A 19,356-nucleotide genomic window follows, 5' to 3' on the forward strand; every position below is an offset into this window, starting at 1 on the left:
TTTGCCGCCTTCTGAGAGCCCATGTGAGCCGTAGGAAGTGTCACGTAACAGCAGAGATCCTTTGTAATGGATAGTGATAATCAAGAAGGGGAAGAAATTGTCAGACAGGCCACTTCCTGCATGGAATCTTCTCAGGTTTTGGCCTGCCATATGAGTTCTGTTATACTCACAGACACCATTCAAACAGTTTTAGAAACTTTAGGGTGTTTTCTATCCAAAGCCAATAATTATATACATATTCTAGTTACTGGGCAGGAGTAGTACCCAGTAAGCGGGTACGTTTTTTATCCAGCCGTATCAATACTGCCCCCTAGCCCTAACAGGTTAACAATGATTTAGGAATTATTGCGAGTAAGTATTAGCTAGGTAGCCACTTGTTGTTCGCCTATAGAAATTGAACTTCAGTTCATGAAAATAAATAGCTAGCCAGCTACTTAACCCTGTTGCCCAAAGGTAATGTTATAAGCAGCCAGCTAGCTTCATCTGGCTAGTGCCACAATAAGGATTAGGCACAATAGTGGAATTTGGCGTTTGCCTTCAAAATAAAAGTACCTCTTTGAATGTGATGCAGAAGGTTACAATTGGTGGCATCATGCCATATATAGGCAATATATATAGCAATGAAATGGGGTATCAGTCTACTTGGTGACACCCACAGAACACAACTGTGAAGAGTTTACGCAAATATTCGCATTGTAGCTCTTATCGAGGGACTGTGACTGTGAAATCACCTCCCCAGTCAGACTATTGTGTGTATTGACATTCATATTGCACTGTACAGCTTTATTTAAGGATTGAGGATCAATGAAATGGGGTATCAGTCTACTCAATACCAAAGATATTTTTTCCCAATGTCCTCCTCAGAGTTATCAGACTCCAAAATATTCACGCAGTATTGTTTTTATTGGCAATAGTGTTCAATACTAGGGTTGCAAAGGGTTGGAAACTTTCTGGTAAATTTCCAGAATTTTTGTTAAAATCATCAACAAAGTTAACTTATAACAGTGAACCTTTTTTGTGGGATACACATAAGGCAAGTCTAGGTATTGTGGCATATTTTGGTTCAACTATCCCCAATTCAATGGAATTGCAACTCTCTGCATGCACAGTGCATTCTTCCATCACATGTACAGCTGATTCTCAAGATCTTGCACACTAATGAGATGCTATTGAGCCCACACTACTACACTGTCTGAGCCAAGGACTACATGCTTTCTGGTAAATTTTGATTACAATACTGGGTGGGGTGAATATATTTTAAATGACATGATTTTTTGTTAACTAGTAAATAGTAGCCTACAGCAAAGTGTGTTTAAATCATTTCTAACTTGTTAACGATTTCCGATAGTTCGTTTTTGCTACCATGTCGGTTTTAGCTTGCTTGAGACTGCTAACTGAGAAGTGTTAATTCATCTGTTTCCATGTTTCATTTTAAAACATTTATCTTACAAATTAGTTGTTTAATCTAACTGCTTAACTATTTATCTGTACATGGAATTGTATTTGGGTTATTTTTACTCATCTTTACAGGAACATGCCACGGGCACTATCTGATGTGTGAAGACATTTCACTGCAGCTAATGTAGAAGGAAAAGCTGTGTACATTTGAAAATACTGTGCCAAATCATATGTGAAGAATGCAACGAAGATACTGAATCATCTGGCCAAGTGCATAAAGTTCCCTCAGCACTCAGAACAAGCAACCTCTGACAAAAGTCCCTCTACTTCTATTCGAGGTGAAAATGATGAATCAGACACCTTATTGATAGCAACAACTCATGGTCGTCTTGGAATAATATTTTTTTTGACTCAACTTAGGAATGTAGTCAGAAATGCTGATGAATGTCTTGCTCGAGCTGTGTATGCAACTGGTTCACCTCTGGTGCTCACAGGCAATGTGTATTGGAAGAGATTTCTGAATGTTCTTTTCCCAGCATACACCCCTCCAACCAGACATGCTTTATCTACTCATTTGCTGGATGCAGAGTTCAACAGAGTTCAAGTGAAGGTCAAGCAAATCCTAGAGAAAGCAGACTGTATTGCAATCATCTCTGATGGGTGGTCAAATGTTTGTGGGCAAGGAATAATTAACTACATCATCTCCACCCCACAACCAGTATTCTACAAGAGCACAGACACAAAGGATAACAGACACACCAGTCTCTACATTGCAGATGAGCTGAAGGCAGTCATCAATGACCTTGGACCACAGAAGGTATTTGCATTGGTGACAGACAATGCTGCGAACTTGAAGGCTGATTGGTCTAAAGTGGAGAGGTCCTACACTCATGTCACACCCATTGGCTGTGCTGCTCATGCATTGAATCTCCTCCTCAAGGACATCATGCCACTGAAAACAATGGATACACTCTACAAGAGAGCCAAGGAAATGGCTAGGTATGTGAAGGGTCATCAAGTTATTAGCAGCACTCTACCTCACCAAGCAAAGTGAGAAGAATAAGAGCACCACATTGAAGCTGCCCAGCAACACCCGTTGGGGTGGTGTTGCCATCACGTTTGTCAGTCTCCTGGAGGGGAAGGAGTCTCCAAGAAATGACCATATCACAGTCTGCCGATATGGACTGCCCCATCAAGAGGATCCTCCTGGATCATGTATTTTGGGAGAGAGTGGTAATCAGCCTGAAACTCCTGAAACCTATAGCAGTAGCCATTGCACGGATTGAGGGAGACAATGCCATCCTGTCTGACGTTCAGACTCTGCTTGCAGATGTAAGAGAAGAAATCCGTACTGCCTTGCCCACTTCACATCAAAAAGCGTGAAGACTTAGGCATGAAGCTCATACACGCCGCAGTGTACGTGTTGGACCCCAAGTATGCTGGCAAGAGCATCCTGTCTGGTGCAGAGATCAACAAGGCCTATGGTGTCATCACTACCATGTCTCGCCACCTCGGCCTGGATGAGGGCAAGGTTCTTGGCAGTCTGGCGAAGTACACTTCCAAGCAAGGGCTTTAGAATGGAGATGCAATATGGCAGTCGTGCCAACATATCTCATCAGCCACTTGGTGGAAGGGATTTTGTGGATCTGAGGCTCTTTCCCCTGTTGCCTCCATCATCCTCCAAATCCCACCAACATCAGCCGCCACAGAGCGCAACTGGTCATTGTTTGGGAACACACACACCAAAGCACGCAACAGGTTGAAAAATTGGTGGCCATCCAGGCAAATGAGGCTTTTTGAACCTAACAACGAACCATCCTCAACAAGGTTGGAAAGTGACAGTGAAGATGAGGCCTCGGTCTGATGTTCAAGAGGTGGACATTGTGGAGGTCCAGGGAGAAGACATGGAAGCCTGAGAGGAAGACAAGCAAAGCTTTAGTTTCTAGACTATCATTTTACAGATGTATGTTGAAAATGTTTTTGGGAGATGCGATGGATCATTCAATATTGCCTTTTGTTCAGTGAAATCATCCCATGTGAAAAGTCAACTCATTTAATTAAAGTTCAATTCATAACTAAGTAGTTTAAATTATTTTTATTGGAAGGATTTAATCATTTGCAATTATGTCTACTTATGATAAGGTAAAAGGTTTATGTTTCTGTCCCCAGATATGGTAAATCTGCATTTAAATGGTATTAATAATAGTTTGTATATATTTCCATTAATTCCCATATATTCCTGTTAATTCCCACGGAAAGTTTCCACCTCTGAATTTTCCCCAAAAGGTACAACCCTATTCAATACACATAGGTTGACAGTACATTTCTCAATTCACAGTTCTTTGAGTCCCACAATAAGAGCTACGATGCTAATGTTCTCTGGGTGTCACTGAGTAGACTGATACCCCATGTTATTGATCCACAATCCATATGGAAGGATGTACAGTTGAAGTCGGAAGTTTACATACACCTTCGCTAAATACATTTAAACTCAGTTTTTCACTATTCCTGACATTTAATCCTAATAAAAATGTATTGTCTTAGGTCAGTTAGGGTCACCACTTTATTTTAAGAATGTGAAATGTCAGAATAATAGTAGAGAATGACTTATTTCAGCTTTTATTTCTTTCATCACATTCCCAGTGGTAACTATTTTATTGAACTATTTAACGGTTCTAGAATGCTTAAAAGGCCGCACAAATTTTAGGAAGTTAAAGCTTGGTCGCAAATGGGTCTTCCAAATGGACAATGACCTCAAGCATACTTCCAAAGTTGTGGCAAAATGGCTTAAGGACAACAAAGTCAAGGTATTGGAGTAGCCATCACAAAGCCCTGACCTCAATCCTATAGAAAATCTGTGGGCAGAACTGAAAAAGCGTATGTGAGCAAGGATGCCTACAAACCTGACTCAGTTACACCAGCTATGGGCCAAAATTCACCCAACTTATTGTGGGAAGCTTGTGGAATGCTACCTGTAACGTTTGACCTAATTTAAACAATTTAAAGGCAATGCTACCAAATACCAATTGAGTATATGTAAACTTCTGACCCACTGGGAATGTGATGAAAGAAATAAAAGCTGAAATAAATCATTCTACTATTATTCTGACATTTCACATTCTTAAAATAAAGTGTTGATCCTAACTGACCTCTCTAAAATTATCCGCTGTTGCAACCCCTATTACATTTACATTACATTTTAGTCATTTAGCAGACGCTGTTATCCAGAGCGACTTACAGTAGTGAATGCATACATTTCTTTTTTCTTCTCCGTACTGGTCCCCCGTGGGAATCGAACCCACAACCTTGGCGTTGCAAACACCATGCTCTACCAACTGAGCCACACGGGACCAGTCTGTTCAACCTCTTTCGTATCATCTGAGATCCCTGATCCACCTCTACGCAGACGACACCATTCTGTATACATCTGGCCTTTCTTTGGACACTGTGTTAACAAACGTCCAAACGAGCTTCAATGCCATACAACACTCCTTCCGTGGCCTCCAACTGCTCTTAAACACTAGTAAAACTAAATGCATGCTCTTCAACTGATCGCTGCCCGCACCCGCCCGCCCGACTAGCATCACTACCCTGGACGGTTCTGACTTAGAATATGTGGACAGCTACAAATAGGTGTCTGGTTAGACTGTAAACTCTCCTTCCAGACTCACATTAAGCATCTGCAATCCAAAATGAAATCTAGAATTGGCTTCCTATTTCGCAACAAAGCCTCTTTTCACTCACACCGCCAAACATACCCTTGTAAAACTGACTATCCTACCGATCCTCGACTTCGGCGATGTCATTTACAAAATAGCCTCCAACACTCTACTCAGCAAATTGGATGCAGTTTATCACAGTGCCATCCGTTTTGTCACCAAAGCCCCATATACCACCCACCACTGCGACCTGTATACTCTCGTCGGCTGGCCCTCGCTACATATTCGTCACCAGACCCACTGGCTCCAGGTCATACGTCTTTGCTAGGTAAAGCTCCGCCTTATGTAAGCTCACTGGTCACCATAGCAACACCCACCCATAGCACGCGCTCCAGCAGGTATATCTCACTGGTCATCGCCAAAGCCAACACCTCTTTGGCCGCCTTTCCTTCCATTTCTCTGCTGCCAATGACTGGAATGAACTGCAAAAATCACTGAAGTTGGAGACTTGTATCTCCCTCACTAACTTTAAACATCAGCTATCTGAGCAGCTAACCGATTGCTCAGATAGCAATTGGGTGGGCTATTAACAGCACATCTGTTAATTGCCCACCCAATCTACCTACCTCATCCCCATATTGTTTTTATTAACTTTTTTGCTCATTTGCACACCAGTATTTCTACTTGCACATCATCATCTGCTCATCTATCACTCCAGTGTTAATTTGCTAAATTGTAATTATTCCGCTACTATGGCCTCTTTATTGCCTTACCTCCTCACGCCATTTGCACACACTGTATATAGACTTTTTTTTCTATTGTGTTATTGACTGTACGTTTGTTTATTCCATGTGTAACTCTGTGTTTGTGTCACACTGCTTTGCTTTATCTTGGCCAGGTTGCAGTTGTAAATGAGAACTTGTTCTCAACTGGCCTACCTGGTTAAATAAAGGTGACATTTTAAAAAAAGACAGGGAATTTTTACTAGGGTTAAATGTCAGGTATTGTGAAAAACTGAGTTTAAATGTATTTGGCTAAGGTGTATGTAAACTTCTGACTTCAACTGTATACCAGTTTCATTTGAGGACCAGGAGGTTGACAGCTGTGCCGTACATATTGCAAAATAGTTGGGAAGAGATTTTTGATGTACCGATTCCATGGTACAGGGTGTATGAATTATTCAAGACTTCGTTCTTTTCAGCTAAAATTATTGTACAGAATTCTTGCAACCAACAAAATGTTGAATATTTGGGGCATACAGTCATCGCAGCTCTGCAGATTTTGTTGTGAGGATACAGAATCAATAGACAATTTGTTTCGGTATTGCCCTCAGGTAGCCTGTTTCTGGTCTCAGGTTCAGGAATGGCTGAAAAAGCATAACATTAATCTAAAATTGACCCTAGAAATAGCATTGTTGGGAGATCTGGAGAGACCGGGTCAGTCAATTACTTATATACTAATACTCATAATAAAATGATTTATCTTCAACTCGCAATCTGTGGATTCTATTCGATTAGATTCAAATTGTATATTAAACATCACAGTGCATTGGAGGACGGGGGCTTAGGGGTGGGGAATGGAATTATTTTATTGTATTATATATTTTTTTCTAGGGGTGGGGGGTGGTCTCGGATGGTTAAGGGGCAGCTCTCAGGGGGAACTGTGGGGGGGATCTTGGAGGGCTGGTAGCCTGGCATTTGGGAGCTTGGGCCAGTGGCTGATAGGTTGCTGGTTCACGTCCCTGTTTTTGACCTTGAGAGATCTGTCGACGTGCCCTTGAGCAGGGCATTGACCCTGGTTGCTTCTGTGTGTCGCTTTGGATAGGAGTTTGTTAGATTACTGAATGTAATGTAAATGTTGAGCAGCCTCACTGCAAGTAGATTATTGAACATTAAAACATACCAAAAAAAAAGTTATGTTCCATATTGTGTGGTTTCAGAAAGTACACAATAAAGAAGAATTATTAGTAATTCTAATAAAATATTACCATATAGCAATTAAACAATATTACAATGAGGTAACATAATAACTGAAGAGCTCAATAGCTCCTCAAAGGGGCAGAGTTATGCTAAACAAGCCAAATGAATACACAGGCCAATGCAATTAGAAGGCCAGGGCAGCTTCAAAGGATACAAAACAGGTTAATACTTATTTGACAGCATTAGCATTGTTTTACAGAGCTAATAGAACATTTTAACGACAATGACGTCAATGCGGGTGCCAGCTGGAAAATGCACCGGGGGAAAACTTTAGAGCAGGTTCTGTTCTGCCTGGAGATGTGCAAATGTCTGCATACTTGACCTGAGGGAACCCTGGGGGAATGCTTGGGCTCTCATTGAAGAGAGTAGTTTGTCCAGCTCATCCTCACCTTACAATAGCATTGCATGCCTCAAACATAAATTGTCCGCCACTGTGAAATGGACTACTTCTATGTGAATTAACACACCTCATTTCAAACTGTTGTTAGAAAATCATGTACAATTGATAAGTTGAAACATAGCCTATACATAATTAGCAAGCATCGTGCCTTGGTTTGAGGGCAGGGCATGTTAACTGACCTGTTGCGTAACAATATAATTGTGGAACTGCGCGTAAGAACTCATGCTGGATAGAGATATTTGGAACTCATGCGTGAAAAGGTTAATCTTCATTCATATGCTTCCTCAAAAGGGAAAATACACACTGGAATCTGAGAACTCTCGAATCCAATAAGACTATCATAATATTCACTAAATTGGAAAGTGGCCCACCATTAGAAGGCCACTGAATAAGAAAGCCATAAATAAACAAAAATATGCAAAGATATATAAAAGAAAAATCTTCATAAAAATGTATGAAAAAAGGTGACGTATCAGTAAGCCAGCACCAGTGATGTAGTGTAGGCTAAACCTGTATCGATGCTGTTTACTCACCATTTTATTTTATGAATAGCGATTATGCACTTATAATGCAAAAGTAGCTATTTTTCATGAATGTTTAGTTGTCTCCTGCCTTTTTCCTTTCTTACCCACCAATCGTTTTTCCGCTACATCCCTGGCTATCATTAATAAAGTTTTGCCATTGATAACTCTTAAAATGTATACTTGAAAGGGGGAGAGCAAGAGATGTAGGTGCCCATTACTATTACCCCTATATGTTTAGATGTAAACGTGATTTAAGATCATACACAGTGGGTCAACTTCCTGCTTACAGATAACAATAACATCTAAGTGTACCTTTTAAGGGAAAAGGAACCAGTATGATTCATTTTATCATGTTTTTTTCCCAATCAGGCCGCAGTGGAAGTCTTTGGTCTGGTCCAGGAGTTACTTCCTGCTGTCTCCGCTTTGAACCAGAAGTATGCCCCACTGGCTTTCAACCCCAACCAATCAACAGACAGCACCACGGGCAACCAGCTGGAGCAGGGCCTATCAGCTTGCACCACCTCCAGTCACTATGCTGTGATAGAGAGTGACCACCCTTACAAGCAGGCCAGAGTCACACAGTATATGGTAAAGCACGCACACACGGTGAAGTGGGACTGTTCCCAAGGGTAAAGGGTAAAGAAAAGTATATATCTAGCAGAACTGGACATATTATATGAACCAGGATGTATTTTTTTTATTTATTTGGATCCCCATTAACTTTTGCAGAAGCATCAGCTACTCTTCCTATGCATAATTGTTTCATGGCTTTAACCATCCTCCCCCCTTTACACCTCAGGTGTCATTCCCAGACTGCGTGCGGTGGACCACCATCGAGTTTGACCCCCAGTCTGGCACAGCCCAGCCAGAGGATGTCCTCCGCTTGCTCATCCCAGGCCATTCGCTCCACCTGTCCAGCCTGAGCACCAAGCCCCTGGCCCACGACACCATCAACACCTGGGTGGAGCTCAAGAAGATCTCTGGCTCCAATGGCTGGCCCACCACTGTCCTAGTGCTGCCAGGTAAGATAAAAGCGGTCCAACGCTTAATGACTTCAAACAGATTTGCCCGCTGGGTGAGGGTATTTTGTTTCAGTAGGAAGGCATTCGACTAGCTAAGTCAAATGACACGCAAGTCATTTGAACCAATCAAAGGCTAGGTTATTGATCGGGGCAGCTCAATCTCTTCAATGGACAGCTCTGCTAAGCCACTTGCCACAGCTACATTAATTAATCTCAGCTGACCTACAATAAAGTAGTCCCCCTGTCCTCCCTGCTGACAATATCACAGCATCACCCTTCTGTTCTTCCTTTGGGATCCCAGGAAACGAGGCCCTGTTCTCCTTAGAAACTGCCTCTGACTACGTAAAAGACGAGAAGGCCTGTTTCTACGGCTTCAAGTGTGTTGCCGTGGGTTACGAATTCAACCCTGGACCAGATGAGGTAAGGGGGAACTTTGTTTTGCTATGTTAAAAGGGTAGTTTCCCCAAAAACAAGATTTACCCACTTTTCCTATTCTTGTACTGTCATTTGTTGTCAAAGAAATGTTTTTACAACAAATGATACCTTTCTCTGTGTGTGTGTGTGCGTGCGCACGTTTAAGGGTATTATCCAGCTGGAGAAGGAGTTGGCGTACTTGGGCAGTGTGTGTGCTGCTGCACTCATGAAGAAGGATCTGGCTCTTCCTATAGGTGAGGGAGATCATAGAACATGGAAAAACCGATGGGTAACACAGGAGAACTCATATTGAGCATGTACTGTATCAACTCATATTCTTTCAATATAAGTACCAGGTGCTTGTTCTCATTATTGAAGTTTCAGTCAAATATATTTGCACCTTTACACTACAATGGAGCAGAATGTTCTGTTTTCTCTTTTCAAAACTGGTTCATAATTTAGTTCAGGCCATTTTGTGACTTTGAAGTGAAAATGTCATTTTTTTTCTTGGTCCTGTGCTGTTGTGAATCATACAAATACACTTGTGATCACCAAATGTTTTTTTCAATGTAATCTTATTTTGTGAAGAAGTAGTGCCAATATATTTGACTGCAACTGTATACAGTTGAAGTCAGAGATTTACTTAGGTGGGAGTCATTAAAACTCGTTTTTCAACCACTCCACAAATGTCTTGTTAACAAACTATAGTTTGGGCAAGTCGGTTAGGACATCTACTTTGCATGACACAAGTAATTTTTCCAACAATTGTTTACAGACCGATTATTTCACTTATAATTCACTGCATCACAATTTCAGTGGGTCAGAAGTTTACGTACACTAAGTTGACTGTGCCTTTCAACAGCTTGGAAAATTCCAGAAAATGATGTCATGGTTTTAGAAGCTTCTGATAGGCTAATTGACATAATTTGAGTCAATTGGAAGTGTACCTGTGGATGTATTTCAAGGCCTACCTTCAAACTCAGTGCTTCTTTGCTTGACATCATGGGAAAATCAAAAGAAATCAGCCAAGACCTCGTAAAAATTCCTCCACAAGTCTGGTTCATCCTTGGGAGCAATTTCCAAACGCCTGAAGGTGCCACATTCATCTGTACAAACAAAAGTAAGCAAGTATAAACACCATGGGGCCACGCAGCCGTCATACTGCTCAGGAAGGAGACGCGTTCTGTCTCCTAGAGATAAACGTACTTTGGTGCGAAAAGTGCAAATCAATCCCAGAACAACAGCAAAGTACCTTGTGAAGATGCTGGAGGAAACCGGTACAAAAGTATCTATATCCACAGTAAAATGAGTCCTATATCGACATAATCTGAAAGGCCGCTCAGCAAGGAAGAAGCCACTGCTCCAAAACCGCCATAAAAAGCCAGACTACGGTTTACAACTGCACATGGGGACAAAGATTGTACTTTTTGAAGAAATGTCCTCTGGTCTGATGAAAGAAAAATGGAACTGTTTGGCCATCATGACAATTGTTATGTTTGGAGGAAAAAGGGGGAGGCTTGCAAGCCAAAGAACACCATCCCAAACGTGAAGCACGGGGGTGGCAGCATCATGATGTGGGGGTGCTTTGCTGCAGGATAGACTGGTGCACTTCACAAACTATATGGCATCATGAGGAAGTAAAATGATGTGGATATATTGAAGCAACATCTCAAGACCTCAGTCAGGAAGTTAAAGCTTGGTCGCAAATGGGTCTTCCAAATGGACAATGCAAAGCATACTTCCAAAGTTGTGGCAAAATGGCTTAAGGACAACAAAGTCAAGGCATTGGAGTGGCCATCACAAAGCCCTGACCTCAATCCTGTAGAAAATGTGTGGGCAGAACTGAAAAAGTGTGTGCCCGCAAGGAGTCCTACAAACCTGACTCAGTTACACCAGCTCTGTCAGGAGGAATGGGCCAAAATTCACCCAACTTATTGTGGGAAGCTTGTGGAAGGCTACCCGAAACGTTTGACCCAAGTTAAACAATTTAAAGGCAATGCTACCAAATACTAATTGAGTGTAGGTTAACTTCTGACCCACTGGGAATGTGATGAAAGAAATTAAAGCTGAAATAAATCATTCTCTCTACTATTATTCTGACATTTCACATTCTTAAAATAAAGTGGTGATCCTAACTGACCTAAGACAGGGAATTTGTACTCTGATTAAATGTTAGGAATTGTGAAAAACTGAGTTTAAATGTATTTGACTATGATGTATGTAAACTTCCGACTTCAACTGTATGTGCATGTATGATTATAATTTGCACTAAATGGCATATCATATTTTATACTCTGTACTTTTTTTTCCAGGGAATGAACTTGAGGAGGACCTTGAGATTGTTGAAGAGGCCTCTCTCCAGGTATTCTGATGCCATTTAACTTTTTCATAATCACATTGTGACATAACTAAAGCTCTCAAGTGTGTAAGCATGAGGTATGAAAAAGACGGCCAGCCCTCGAACTTATCATCAAGCCTCTGTCAGCATGTAACGATGACATACAGTGCTGCTTGAAAGTATGTGAACAGATTTCTTTCGGCCTTTTTGATCTGATATAACAGGTTTACTTTCAAGCAGCACTTACCAATACCATTTGTTGGTGTAGAGGAATCATGCCTGTAGTAGAAAAACTAAATTAAAAAGGAATTACTGCAGGTTCAAAAATAAGTGAACATCAAGTTGCATTGGTTAAATCAAGTAAGTAGAATCAGGTGGGTTAATAATTGGGTACCAAATGAACCAATCAAAGGAGTGATCTTTAGGTGAGAGTTTGGCTGGTACTCTGATAAATAGAGATAAGAAACTTGGTCAGTTTGGTGTTACCCATCCAGGTGAATACAAAGCACACCATGCCGAGAGTAAAGGAGATCTCAGAGGACATCAGGACAAGGCTAGTGAGAGCACAGTCTGCGGAGGCTATAAAATAATCTCAAAAAGATTTGAGCTCCATCAGTCCACTGAGGCAAATAATTTACAAATGGAGAGCATTTAACATGACAGCAACTCGGCCTAGAAGTGGACGCCCTTCCAAAATATCCCCAAGAGCCACAAGAACAATAATACATCAGGTCAAAACCCACATTTTTAATCCAGAGATGCAGACCTCCATTGCTGCATCTCCGGTAACTGTGCATGCTTCAACAGTAAGAACATTGAATCGAAATGCCATTCATGGGAGGGTGCACGATGGGACAAGGACATCCCTGCCGGCCAAACATTCCCCTAACCCGGACGATGCTGGGCCAATTGTGCGCCGCCCCATGGGTCTCCCAGTCGCGACCGGCTGCAGCAGAGCCTGGACCCAGAATCACTAGTGGCACAGCTAGCACTGCGATGCAGTGCTTTAGACCATTTTGCCACTCGGGAGGCCACCACCTGGACAAACCTGAAGGTTTCTGGAAGTCCATTCTCTGGACCGATGAGTCCAAAATTGACCTTTTTGTTCACAATCAACACCACTACGTTTTGCGATAACCCAACACTGCCTACCACCAAAATAACCTTATCCCAACAGTCAAGCATGGTGCTGGGAATATCAAGATCTGGGGCTGCTTTTCCCCCTCTGGACCTGGACGACTCCACATCATTAAGGGAACCATGAATTCTGAGTTATACCAGGAGATTTTGGAACAGAACGCCAGGCCTTCAGTCAAGGAACTAAAGCTGGGTCGAAAATGGGTCTTCCATCAAGACAACGACCCAAAGTATTCAAGTAAATCTACCAAAGAATGGCTCAGGAGAAAGAATATTTGTGTTTTGGATTGGCCATGTCAAAGTCCTGACCTAAATCCAATCGAGATGTGGCAGGACCTGAAGCAGGCAGTTCATGCCAGACACCCCTCAAACCTCATTCAATTGGCTATGTTCTGTAAGGAGGAGTTGGCAAATATCCCTCAAAACAAATGTCAGAGATTAATTACTGGCTATAGGAGACGTTTACTCCAAGTTATTACTGCCGATGGCGGTGCCTCAAACTATTGGCGTTCGCATATTTTTGCACACATCAAATCTGACTTTCGGTTAAATAAACCACATTTGTTAAATAAACAATGAAAATATATCATATGTTTTTGTTTCTGTCATTTCCTTGGAATGTCTTTATTACAAATTGGGGTTTATTTTAATATTTATAGAAAATTAATTACCAGCCCTGTAGGGTTCTAATACTTTAAAGCAAGACTGTACTTCCCTCTCCTTCCCCCTTTCCCTCCCCCTCTCACTCCAGGTGTGTAAGGCCCACTCAGGTATCCTGGGCAAGGGGCTGGCCCTGTCCCACTCCCCCAGCATCCTGGAGGCTCTGGCGGGCAACCTGCCCCTGCACCTGCAGACCAACGAGCACTCTTTCTTGGAGGACTTAATCACCTGCGAGCAGAACTCCAGCGGAGGACGCCTGGCCAGGTGAGAGAGATGGAGACGGCATGTAGACACAAACACCCAGGCCCACACACACTGCGTGAAACAAAGCTCAGCTCATAGCTAAGCTGTGAAGAACAGTTATGAATATTCTCACTTTGTGGTACATTTCTTTGTCTCTTGGCCAGGTTGTAAATAAATAGATGAATAAAGAAATGTACCACCCCTCCCCCAGGTGGCTGCAACCGGACTCATACGCGGACCCCCAGAAGACGTCTCTGATCCTGAACAAGGACGACATCTGCTGCGGCTGGCCCACTACAGTGGCCGTCCTGACCAAAGACCAGTACGGAGACGTGGTGCATGTGCCCAACATGAAGGTCAGGGTTTTGAATTGTTCTGTTCTGTTCTTACTTCATGTCATAGAAAGCCTACATCGTCACATGATTGTTTGTAGTGACAGATTAGACCCAAAACATACACTTATGTTTGCCATACACTACCTATTCAGACTGTTAGCTAACCTGCCATTCAGACTGGCTACCAAGTCACTGAAATTTGCTTTAACTTGGGACATTTTCAACTCTGGTCACAAGCTCTCTAGTTGCCGACCATTAAGTCGTTGAGTGTCCCCTTGTGTCCATCGGAAATGACTGGTTGCTGGTAGCTAGATCACTGATAGCCTCACCAGATTTTAATCCACTGTAATGTTATCAGATTTTCATTGTGAACATAAATTGAATATGTTAGCTAACATTTTCGAACTGTACACCTTGTTGAAGGCATCTCATGTCTCTCCCTCTCCTCTCCCCCAGGTGGAGGTGAAGGCGGTGCCCGTCTCCCAGAAGAAATCCATGCAGCAGGAGTGCATGAGGAAGCTGCAGCGTCTCCCAGGCAGTGCCAACCCCTCCTCCTCGGGCACTGCTGACCGGACCTTCGGGGGCCTGCCCATGCCCAAGCTGGACGCCACTTACGAGCCCATGATCGTCAAGGAGGCGCGCTACATCGCCATCACAATGATGAAGGTTGGGCAACCATAAACCTGTGACCTTAGAAATCAAACAGATTTGTTTAGATGTTTATATTAAAATGAATGTTTTATCTTTATGCATTGGACTGAAATGAATTTATTAGCTTGTATGTGAAGAATACTGGTTTATTTTCTACCTGGGCCCTTGTTCACCTCCCTCCACATATCTTCTAGATCTGGAGGGGAAAGCAACATGGCAGAACCTAGGTGAAGCTGTTGCTCACCAGACCTGTGTTTCCTTGTGAAATGATAGAGAAATTGTTTGTTTTTAGAGCGTAGCCTACCTGTATTATGTTTTTGACACCATGCTTGTCCTCTTTGTCTAGGCCTATGAGAATTACTCGTTCGAGGAGCTTCGCTTTGCTTCGCCCACTCCAAATAGGTAAGATAAAGTTCAATCAAGTGCAGCAAAAGTAATTGAATGTAAACAAACTCATTTACAATTTAGTCATTTAGCAGACACTCTTATCCAGAGCGACTTACAGTAGTGAGTGTATACATTTTCGTACACCATTTGAACCTAGGTTTGATGACATGAGAAGTGAGGTCGAAGTGGATTTGGATTTAAAAATTTTCATCCCTGTTTCTCTCCACCGCCAGGCCCAGTGAGAACATGTTGATCCGGGCCAACACAGACGGGACCTACAGCGCCAACTGGACCCCCGGGGCTGTGGGCCTCTATACCATCCATGTCACCATCGACAGCATCGAGATCGGTAAACTAGACCAGGGTTGGGGTCATTTCTAATTATATTCAGTCATTTCATTGTAATAAGTGAACAGAAATTCAATTTCCAGTTCCCATTTCCTCTATTGAAATTGGATTAGAGAGTTCAAGTCAGGTCAACATAACGTGTAATTTTTTAGTTTCTGTTAATTGAAAGTTTGACACAAGCACTCAAAAAATGTACATTGGTATTGTGTTTAGTCTAAGATTAGAGAAAATAAATGTATTAGTTAGTACAATGTATTCAGCATATATTAGTTGTTAATATTAATGAAAGTTATCTGCTAGCTGAGTGTTGACTATGTGTGTGTTTAACCCACTAGATGCTGGTCTGGAGGTGGAGGTGAAAGACCCTCCTAAAGGCATGATCCCACCTGGCACACAGATGGTTAAACCCAAGGCCGAGCCCCAACCTAGCAAGGTGAGACCGACAGACCTGACCCCACACACACCTGAGAACACATACTCATCTGAGAACAGACCAAAGAACCTGGAAACACACCGTCACAGCCAGTAGTGTCTGTTGTGTGTTCATTTACTGTTTGTATCGGGTCCTCTGTTGTTTACTCCAGAAGTTGTCAGTGTCTGGGTAGAATCCATAGGATAATTGTTTTCACGTCTTGCTCACTCTCATTCTCACTGGTGCTTATCTGTGTGGACATTAATAATGAAGAAAATTGTGTTGTGTGAGGGTTGTATGTCACAAACCATGATCTGTATTGTTTTTGGGGCTGACTATTATCAAACAGACAATGGGGAAACAAACTGCACATTTCCAATCAGCTCTTTCTCTCCCTTCTGATCTTGTGTACAGTGGATCATATCCAGCACCATCAGAGAACTGGGTGGATGGAAGGGTTTATTATTGTTTGAATATTCTTTATTTAACCAGGGAATTTTTATTGAGATGAACAACTCTTGTTTCAAGTCAACCCTGGGTTTGGACTGACCAACCAGCAGTGTTCTGAATGCAGTACTTCTACGCTTTCTCCCACTATTTTGTTTGCGGGCATGCCTGTGTGTGTGTATGTATACACTGTTTGTATGTCTGTCTCTGCAGTGTGTGTGTCTGTCCTCTTCCCCTCTGCTGCCACTTCTTTTTCTCTTTCCCCTCCTGAGGTTCCTGCAGCTCACGGTCTCCCTGTCTCTCCTCTGCTTCTCTCAGGTCCGCAAATTTGTGTCCATGGACAGTGCAGGCCTCCGCGTGCGTAGTCACCCCTCCCTGCAGAGCGAACAGATAGGCATAGTGCAAGTCAATGGCACCATCACTTTCATTGATGAGGTAAACTGCTCTAGACCAGGCGATTTGATCATATCTTAGCATTACTCTTTTATTTTACCTTTTTCTGGTTTGTTTTCCCTTTTTTCCTTAATTCCGTTTTTTTTTTTTTTTTTTTTTTTTAACTAGGACTGAATCCTAACTTGGGATCCAAGTGTGTAACCTTAACCCTTTACACTCTTGGGAATTAGCCTATATGAATAGGGCTAAATTGAAATGTTTCCTACAGAAGAAATATGAAAAGCTTATGCATAAGCATGGTTGTGATCGAAAGGGAACAGTTTGTAGATTCTTTTTAGACCAAAGGTGAGGGCATAACATTTCACCTGACACAAGACTGAATCCAAACATTACACTGTTGATTTTGCATTTACTCTATTTTTCACCACATTTATTGATAGTGAAATCTGAAAATACTCTGTAAAATTCAGTAAGATAAGAATATTCATGGAATATTTTGGGTAGCTGCAACATAAGACAAAGAAATGACAAGGTGAGAGGAGAGGACTAATTGGTGTCTCCAAGTGGCCACACTCCTCTCCAAAGTCAGCACAGTTCCTGAGTTATTTCAGTGCACTTTTCTGACTCGAAGAGTCTTCAACTATAAGGTGTTTTTCTTTAGCTTTTTTAGCTAAACTATCAAATACGATATTAGTATAAGGCTTTGACAATGTGGATCATCATTTTGGTGCGCACAGAAAGAAGTCATGAGTGCATTCAGGTGCGTGTGCCGTGGCAGATTTTCTTCATAATAGACAAAACAGACTCATTCTGTCCAGAACAACCCAGGGTATGATGCCATGTCATCTGGTAACTGTACATCAAACATAGTGATCATAAATGTTGACACTGTATATTACATACGTTTTCTGATATGGAAATGTAAAGTGCACATTTGGACTCGTGGGTGTATGACTTGCATGTGTGACATCAAAGCGGTATTTATTATAATCCTCAACGTCTCAGCATTTCCCTCAGTCAGACAACAAAAACTGTGCGGGAGGGATGGGGGCAACTCAAGTTCATAACAGCTGTCAGTCAAAACCCATACAGTGCTGTAAAACATAGACCCTGAGCTCTGACGTTATGTATAGCATGTTACTGTACAGCCACTGCATTCCAATTTAAGCGCTTATCAGTGTCCAAATCTGCCATTTTCAACCCGTATACATGTACGAGTGTAAAGGGTTAAGGGTTGCAACATTACAGAAAAGTTCCTCCTACCTTCTAGAAAGTCTCCTGGGAACTTTGGGAAAGTTTCTGGGATTTTGCAACCCTAACCTCAAACTTTCGCTTAAGTTGTGGTCAGTCTGGGATTTGAGTTGAAATTTGAGGTATTATGCACAGATCACAAGTCAGGATTCAGTCCTTGCAATCTACAGAGTAATTTTGTATGACTGTTTTGAGTACAGGAAAACTGTGCAGTGAGTCTACCACTTTCTAGTGATAACTGCTTCTCTTCTGAGCTCACTTATTTGTTACCTTTGCCTTTGTGTTGTTTTATACACATGCAAGACACACTGAGGCTGCAGCAGGAAAAAAACAAAATTAAACCTTAAGGCTCAGTGATGTTACTCTGAGATTAGTGTGTTTTCACACAACATGACACTCCAAACATGCTGCCAAAGCGTGCTCCGTTTATTTTAGGACTGGTTTTAAACCTGGGTTTTACATTTTGCACCTCTCAGTATAGGTAACTCTGCCTTCCTTGTTGATTCTGGGTTTCTGGAGCCATTCAGCCCAGTTGACTCTGTTTCTATAGTGACAGGAGGGGGGTATGGCTGTGCTCTCTTCCCTCTGTTGCTTGTTTTCCCATAGATCCACAATGATGATGGTGTTTGGCTCAGGCTGAATGATGAGACAGTAAAGAAGTATGTGCCCAACATGAATAGGTACACTGAAGCCTGGTGCCTCTCTTTTAATCAGCACGTGGGCAGGAGCCTGCTGGTCCCAGCCGACGTAAGTAAAATGTCAGTCAGTCAGTAAGTCTGTATGATAGCAGGGTAGTCTACCCCCTATGCTGCTCTTTTGGCGAAAGCATCACAGATCATGAGACCCCTCACTACCAGACCTTCACCCAAACAAATGGCAGCATAAGGACAACATGCATGCCTTAACTCATGTCTGAGGGGATAACAAAAAGGTTCACTTTAATGTTACTAGAATGTGTTCAGTTGGACATGGCTCTTGAAAAAACCCTGCATGATCCGTTAATACATGTTTAATGCATTGAAGTCATCCCCAATGCAGTTATTGACCAAAAAGATAGAGGTAGTAGATGAGCCATTTCAGTGTTTAGTTTTAAATGGTATTAGCTGCACTGTCTGCGATTATCTTCACCTCTTCCTCATTGCTTTCTTCTCACCCAAGCTTCACAGGCACCTCAGAGCAAAATAAAAAAAGTTTTGAAATACCATATATTTGCTCCATGACACAAACAAACTCAAAACTCTAAAGGCCGGTTGCTTAGACTCAGATTAAGCCTAGTCCTGGCCTAAAAAACTATTTTTAAATTGTCTTTTTCATTTGAGCATGCTTTTTAGTCCAGTAAGTATGCTTAATCTGGGACT

The 19,356-nt window shown here is 42.1% G+C and overlaps 1 protein-coding gene and 1 non-coding gene across 2 annotated transcripts in view; one reads left to right on the forward strand and one right to left on the reverse strand.

Annotated features, from left to right (window-relative positions):
• Positions 1-19,356, forward strand: part of mycbp2 (MYC binding protein 2) — a 386,518-nt gene that overhangs the window by 259,155 nt on the left and 108,007 nt on the right. Inside the window, exons 38-50 of the mRNA XM_082967288.1 lie at positions 8,330-8,548; positions 8,760-8,982; positions 9,284-9,402; positions 9,563-9,650; positions 11,709-11,758; positions 13,623-13,795; positions 13,986-14,130; positions 14,566-14,775; positions 15,107-15,162; positions 15,381-15,496; positions 15,831-15,928; positions 16,673-16,789; positions 18,605-18,745. Of these exons, the coding sequence (XP_082823414.1) occupies positions 8,330-8,548; positions 8,760-8,982; positions 9,284-9,402; positions 9,563-9,650; positions 11,709-11,758; positions 13,623-13,795; positions 13,986-14,130; positions 14,566-14,775; positions 15,107-15,162; positions 15,381-15,496; positions 15,831-15,928; positions 16,673-16,789; positions 18,605-18,745 (1,755 nt within the window). The remainder of the gene's footprint in view (positions 1-8,329; positions 8,549-8,759; positions 8,983-9,283; positions 9,403-9,562; positions 9,651-11,708; positions 11,759-13,622; positions 13,796-13,985; positions 14,131-14,565; positions 14,776-15,106; positions 15,163-15,380; positions 15,497-15,830; positions 15,929-16,672; positions 16,790-18,604; positions 18,746-19,356) is intronic.
• On the reverse strand, positions 4,675-4,750 carry trnaa-ugc (transfer RNA alanine (anticodon UGC)). Its single transcript has one exon. It is a non-coding gene; the product is annotated as a tRNA-Ala (tRNA).

The sequence above is a fragment of the Salmo salar genome, chromosome 21 (assembly GCF_965601325.2).
Source record: "Salmo salar chromosome 21, fSalSal1, whole genome shotgun sequence".
NCBI classification, from domain to species: domain Eukaryota; kingdom Metazoa; phylum Chordata; class Actinopteri; order Salmoniformes; family Salmonidae; genus Salmo; species Salmo salar.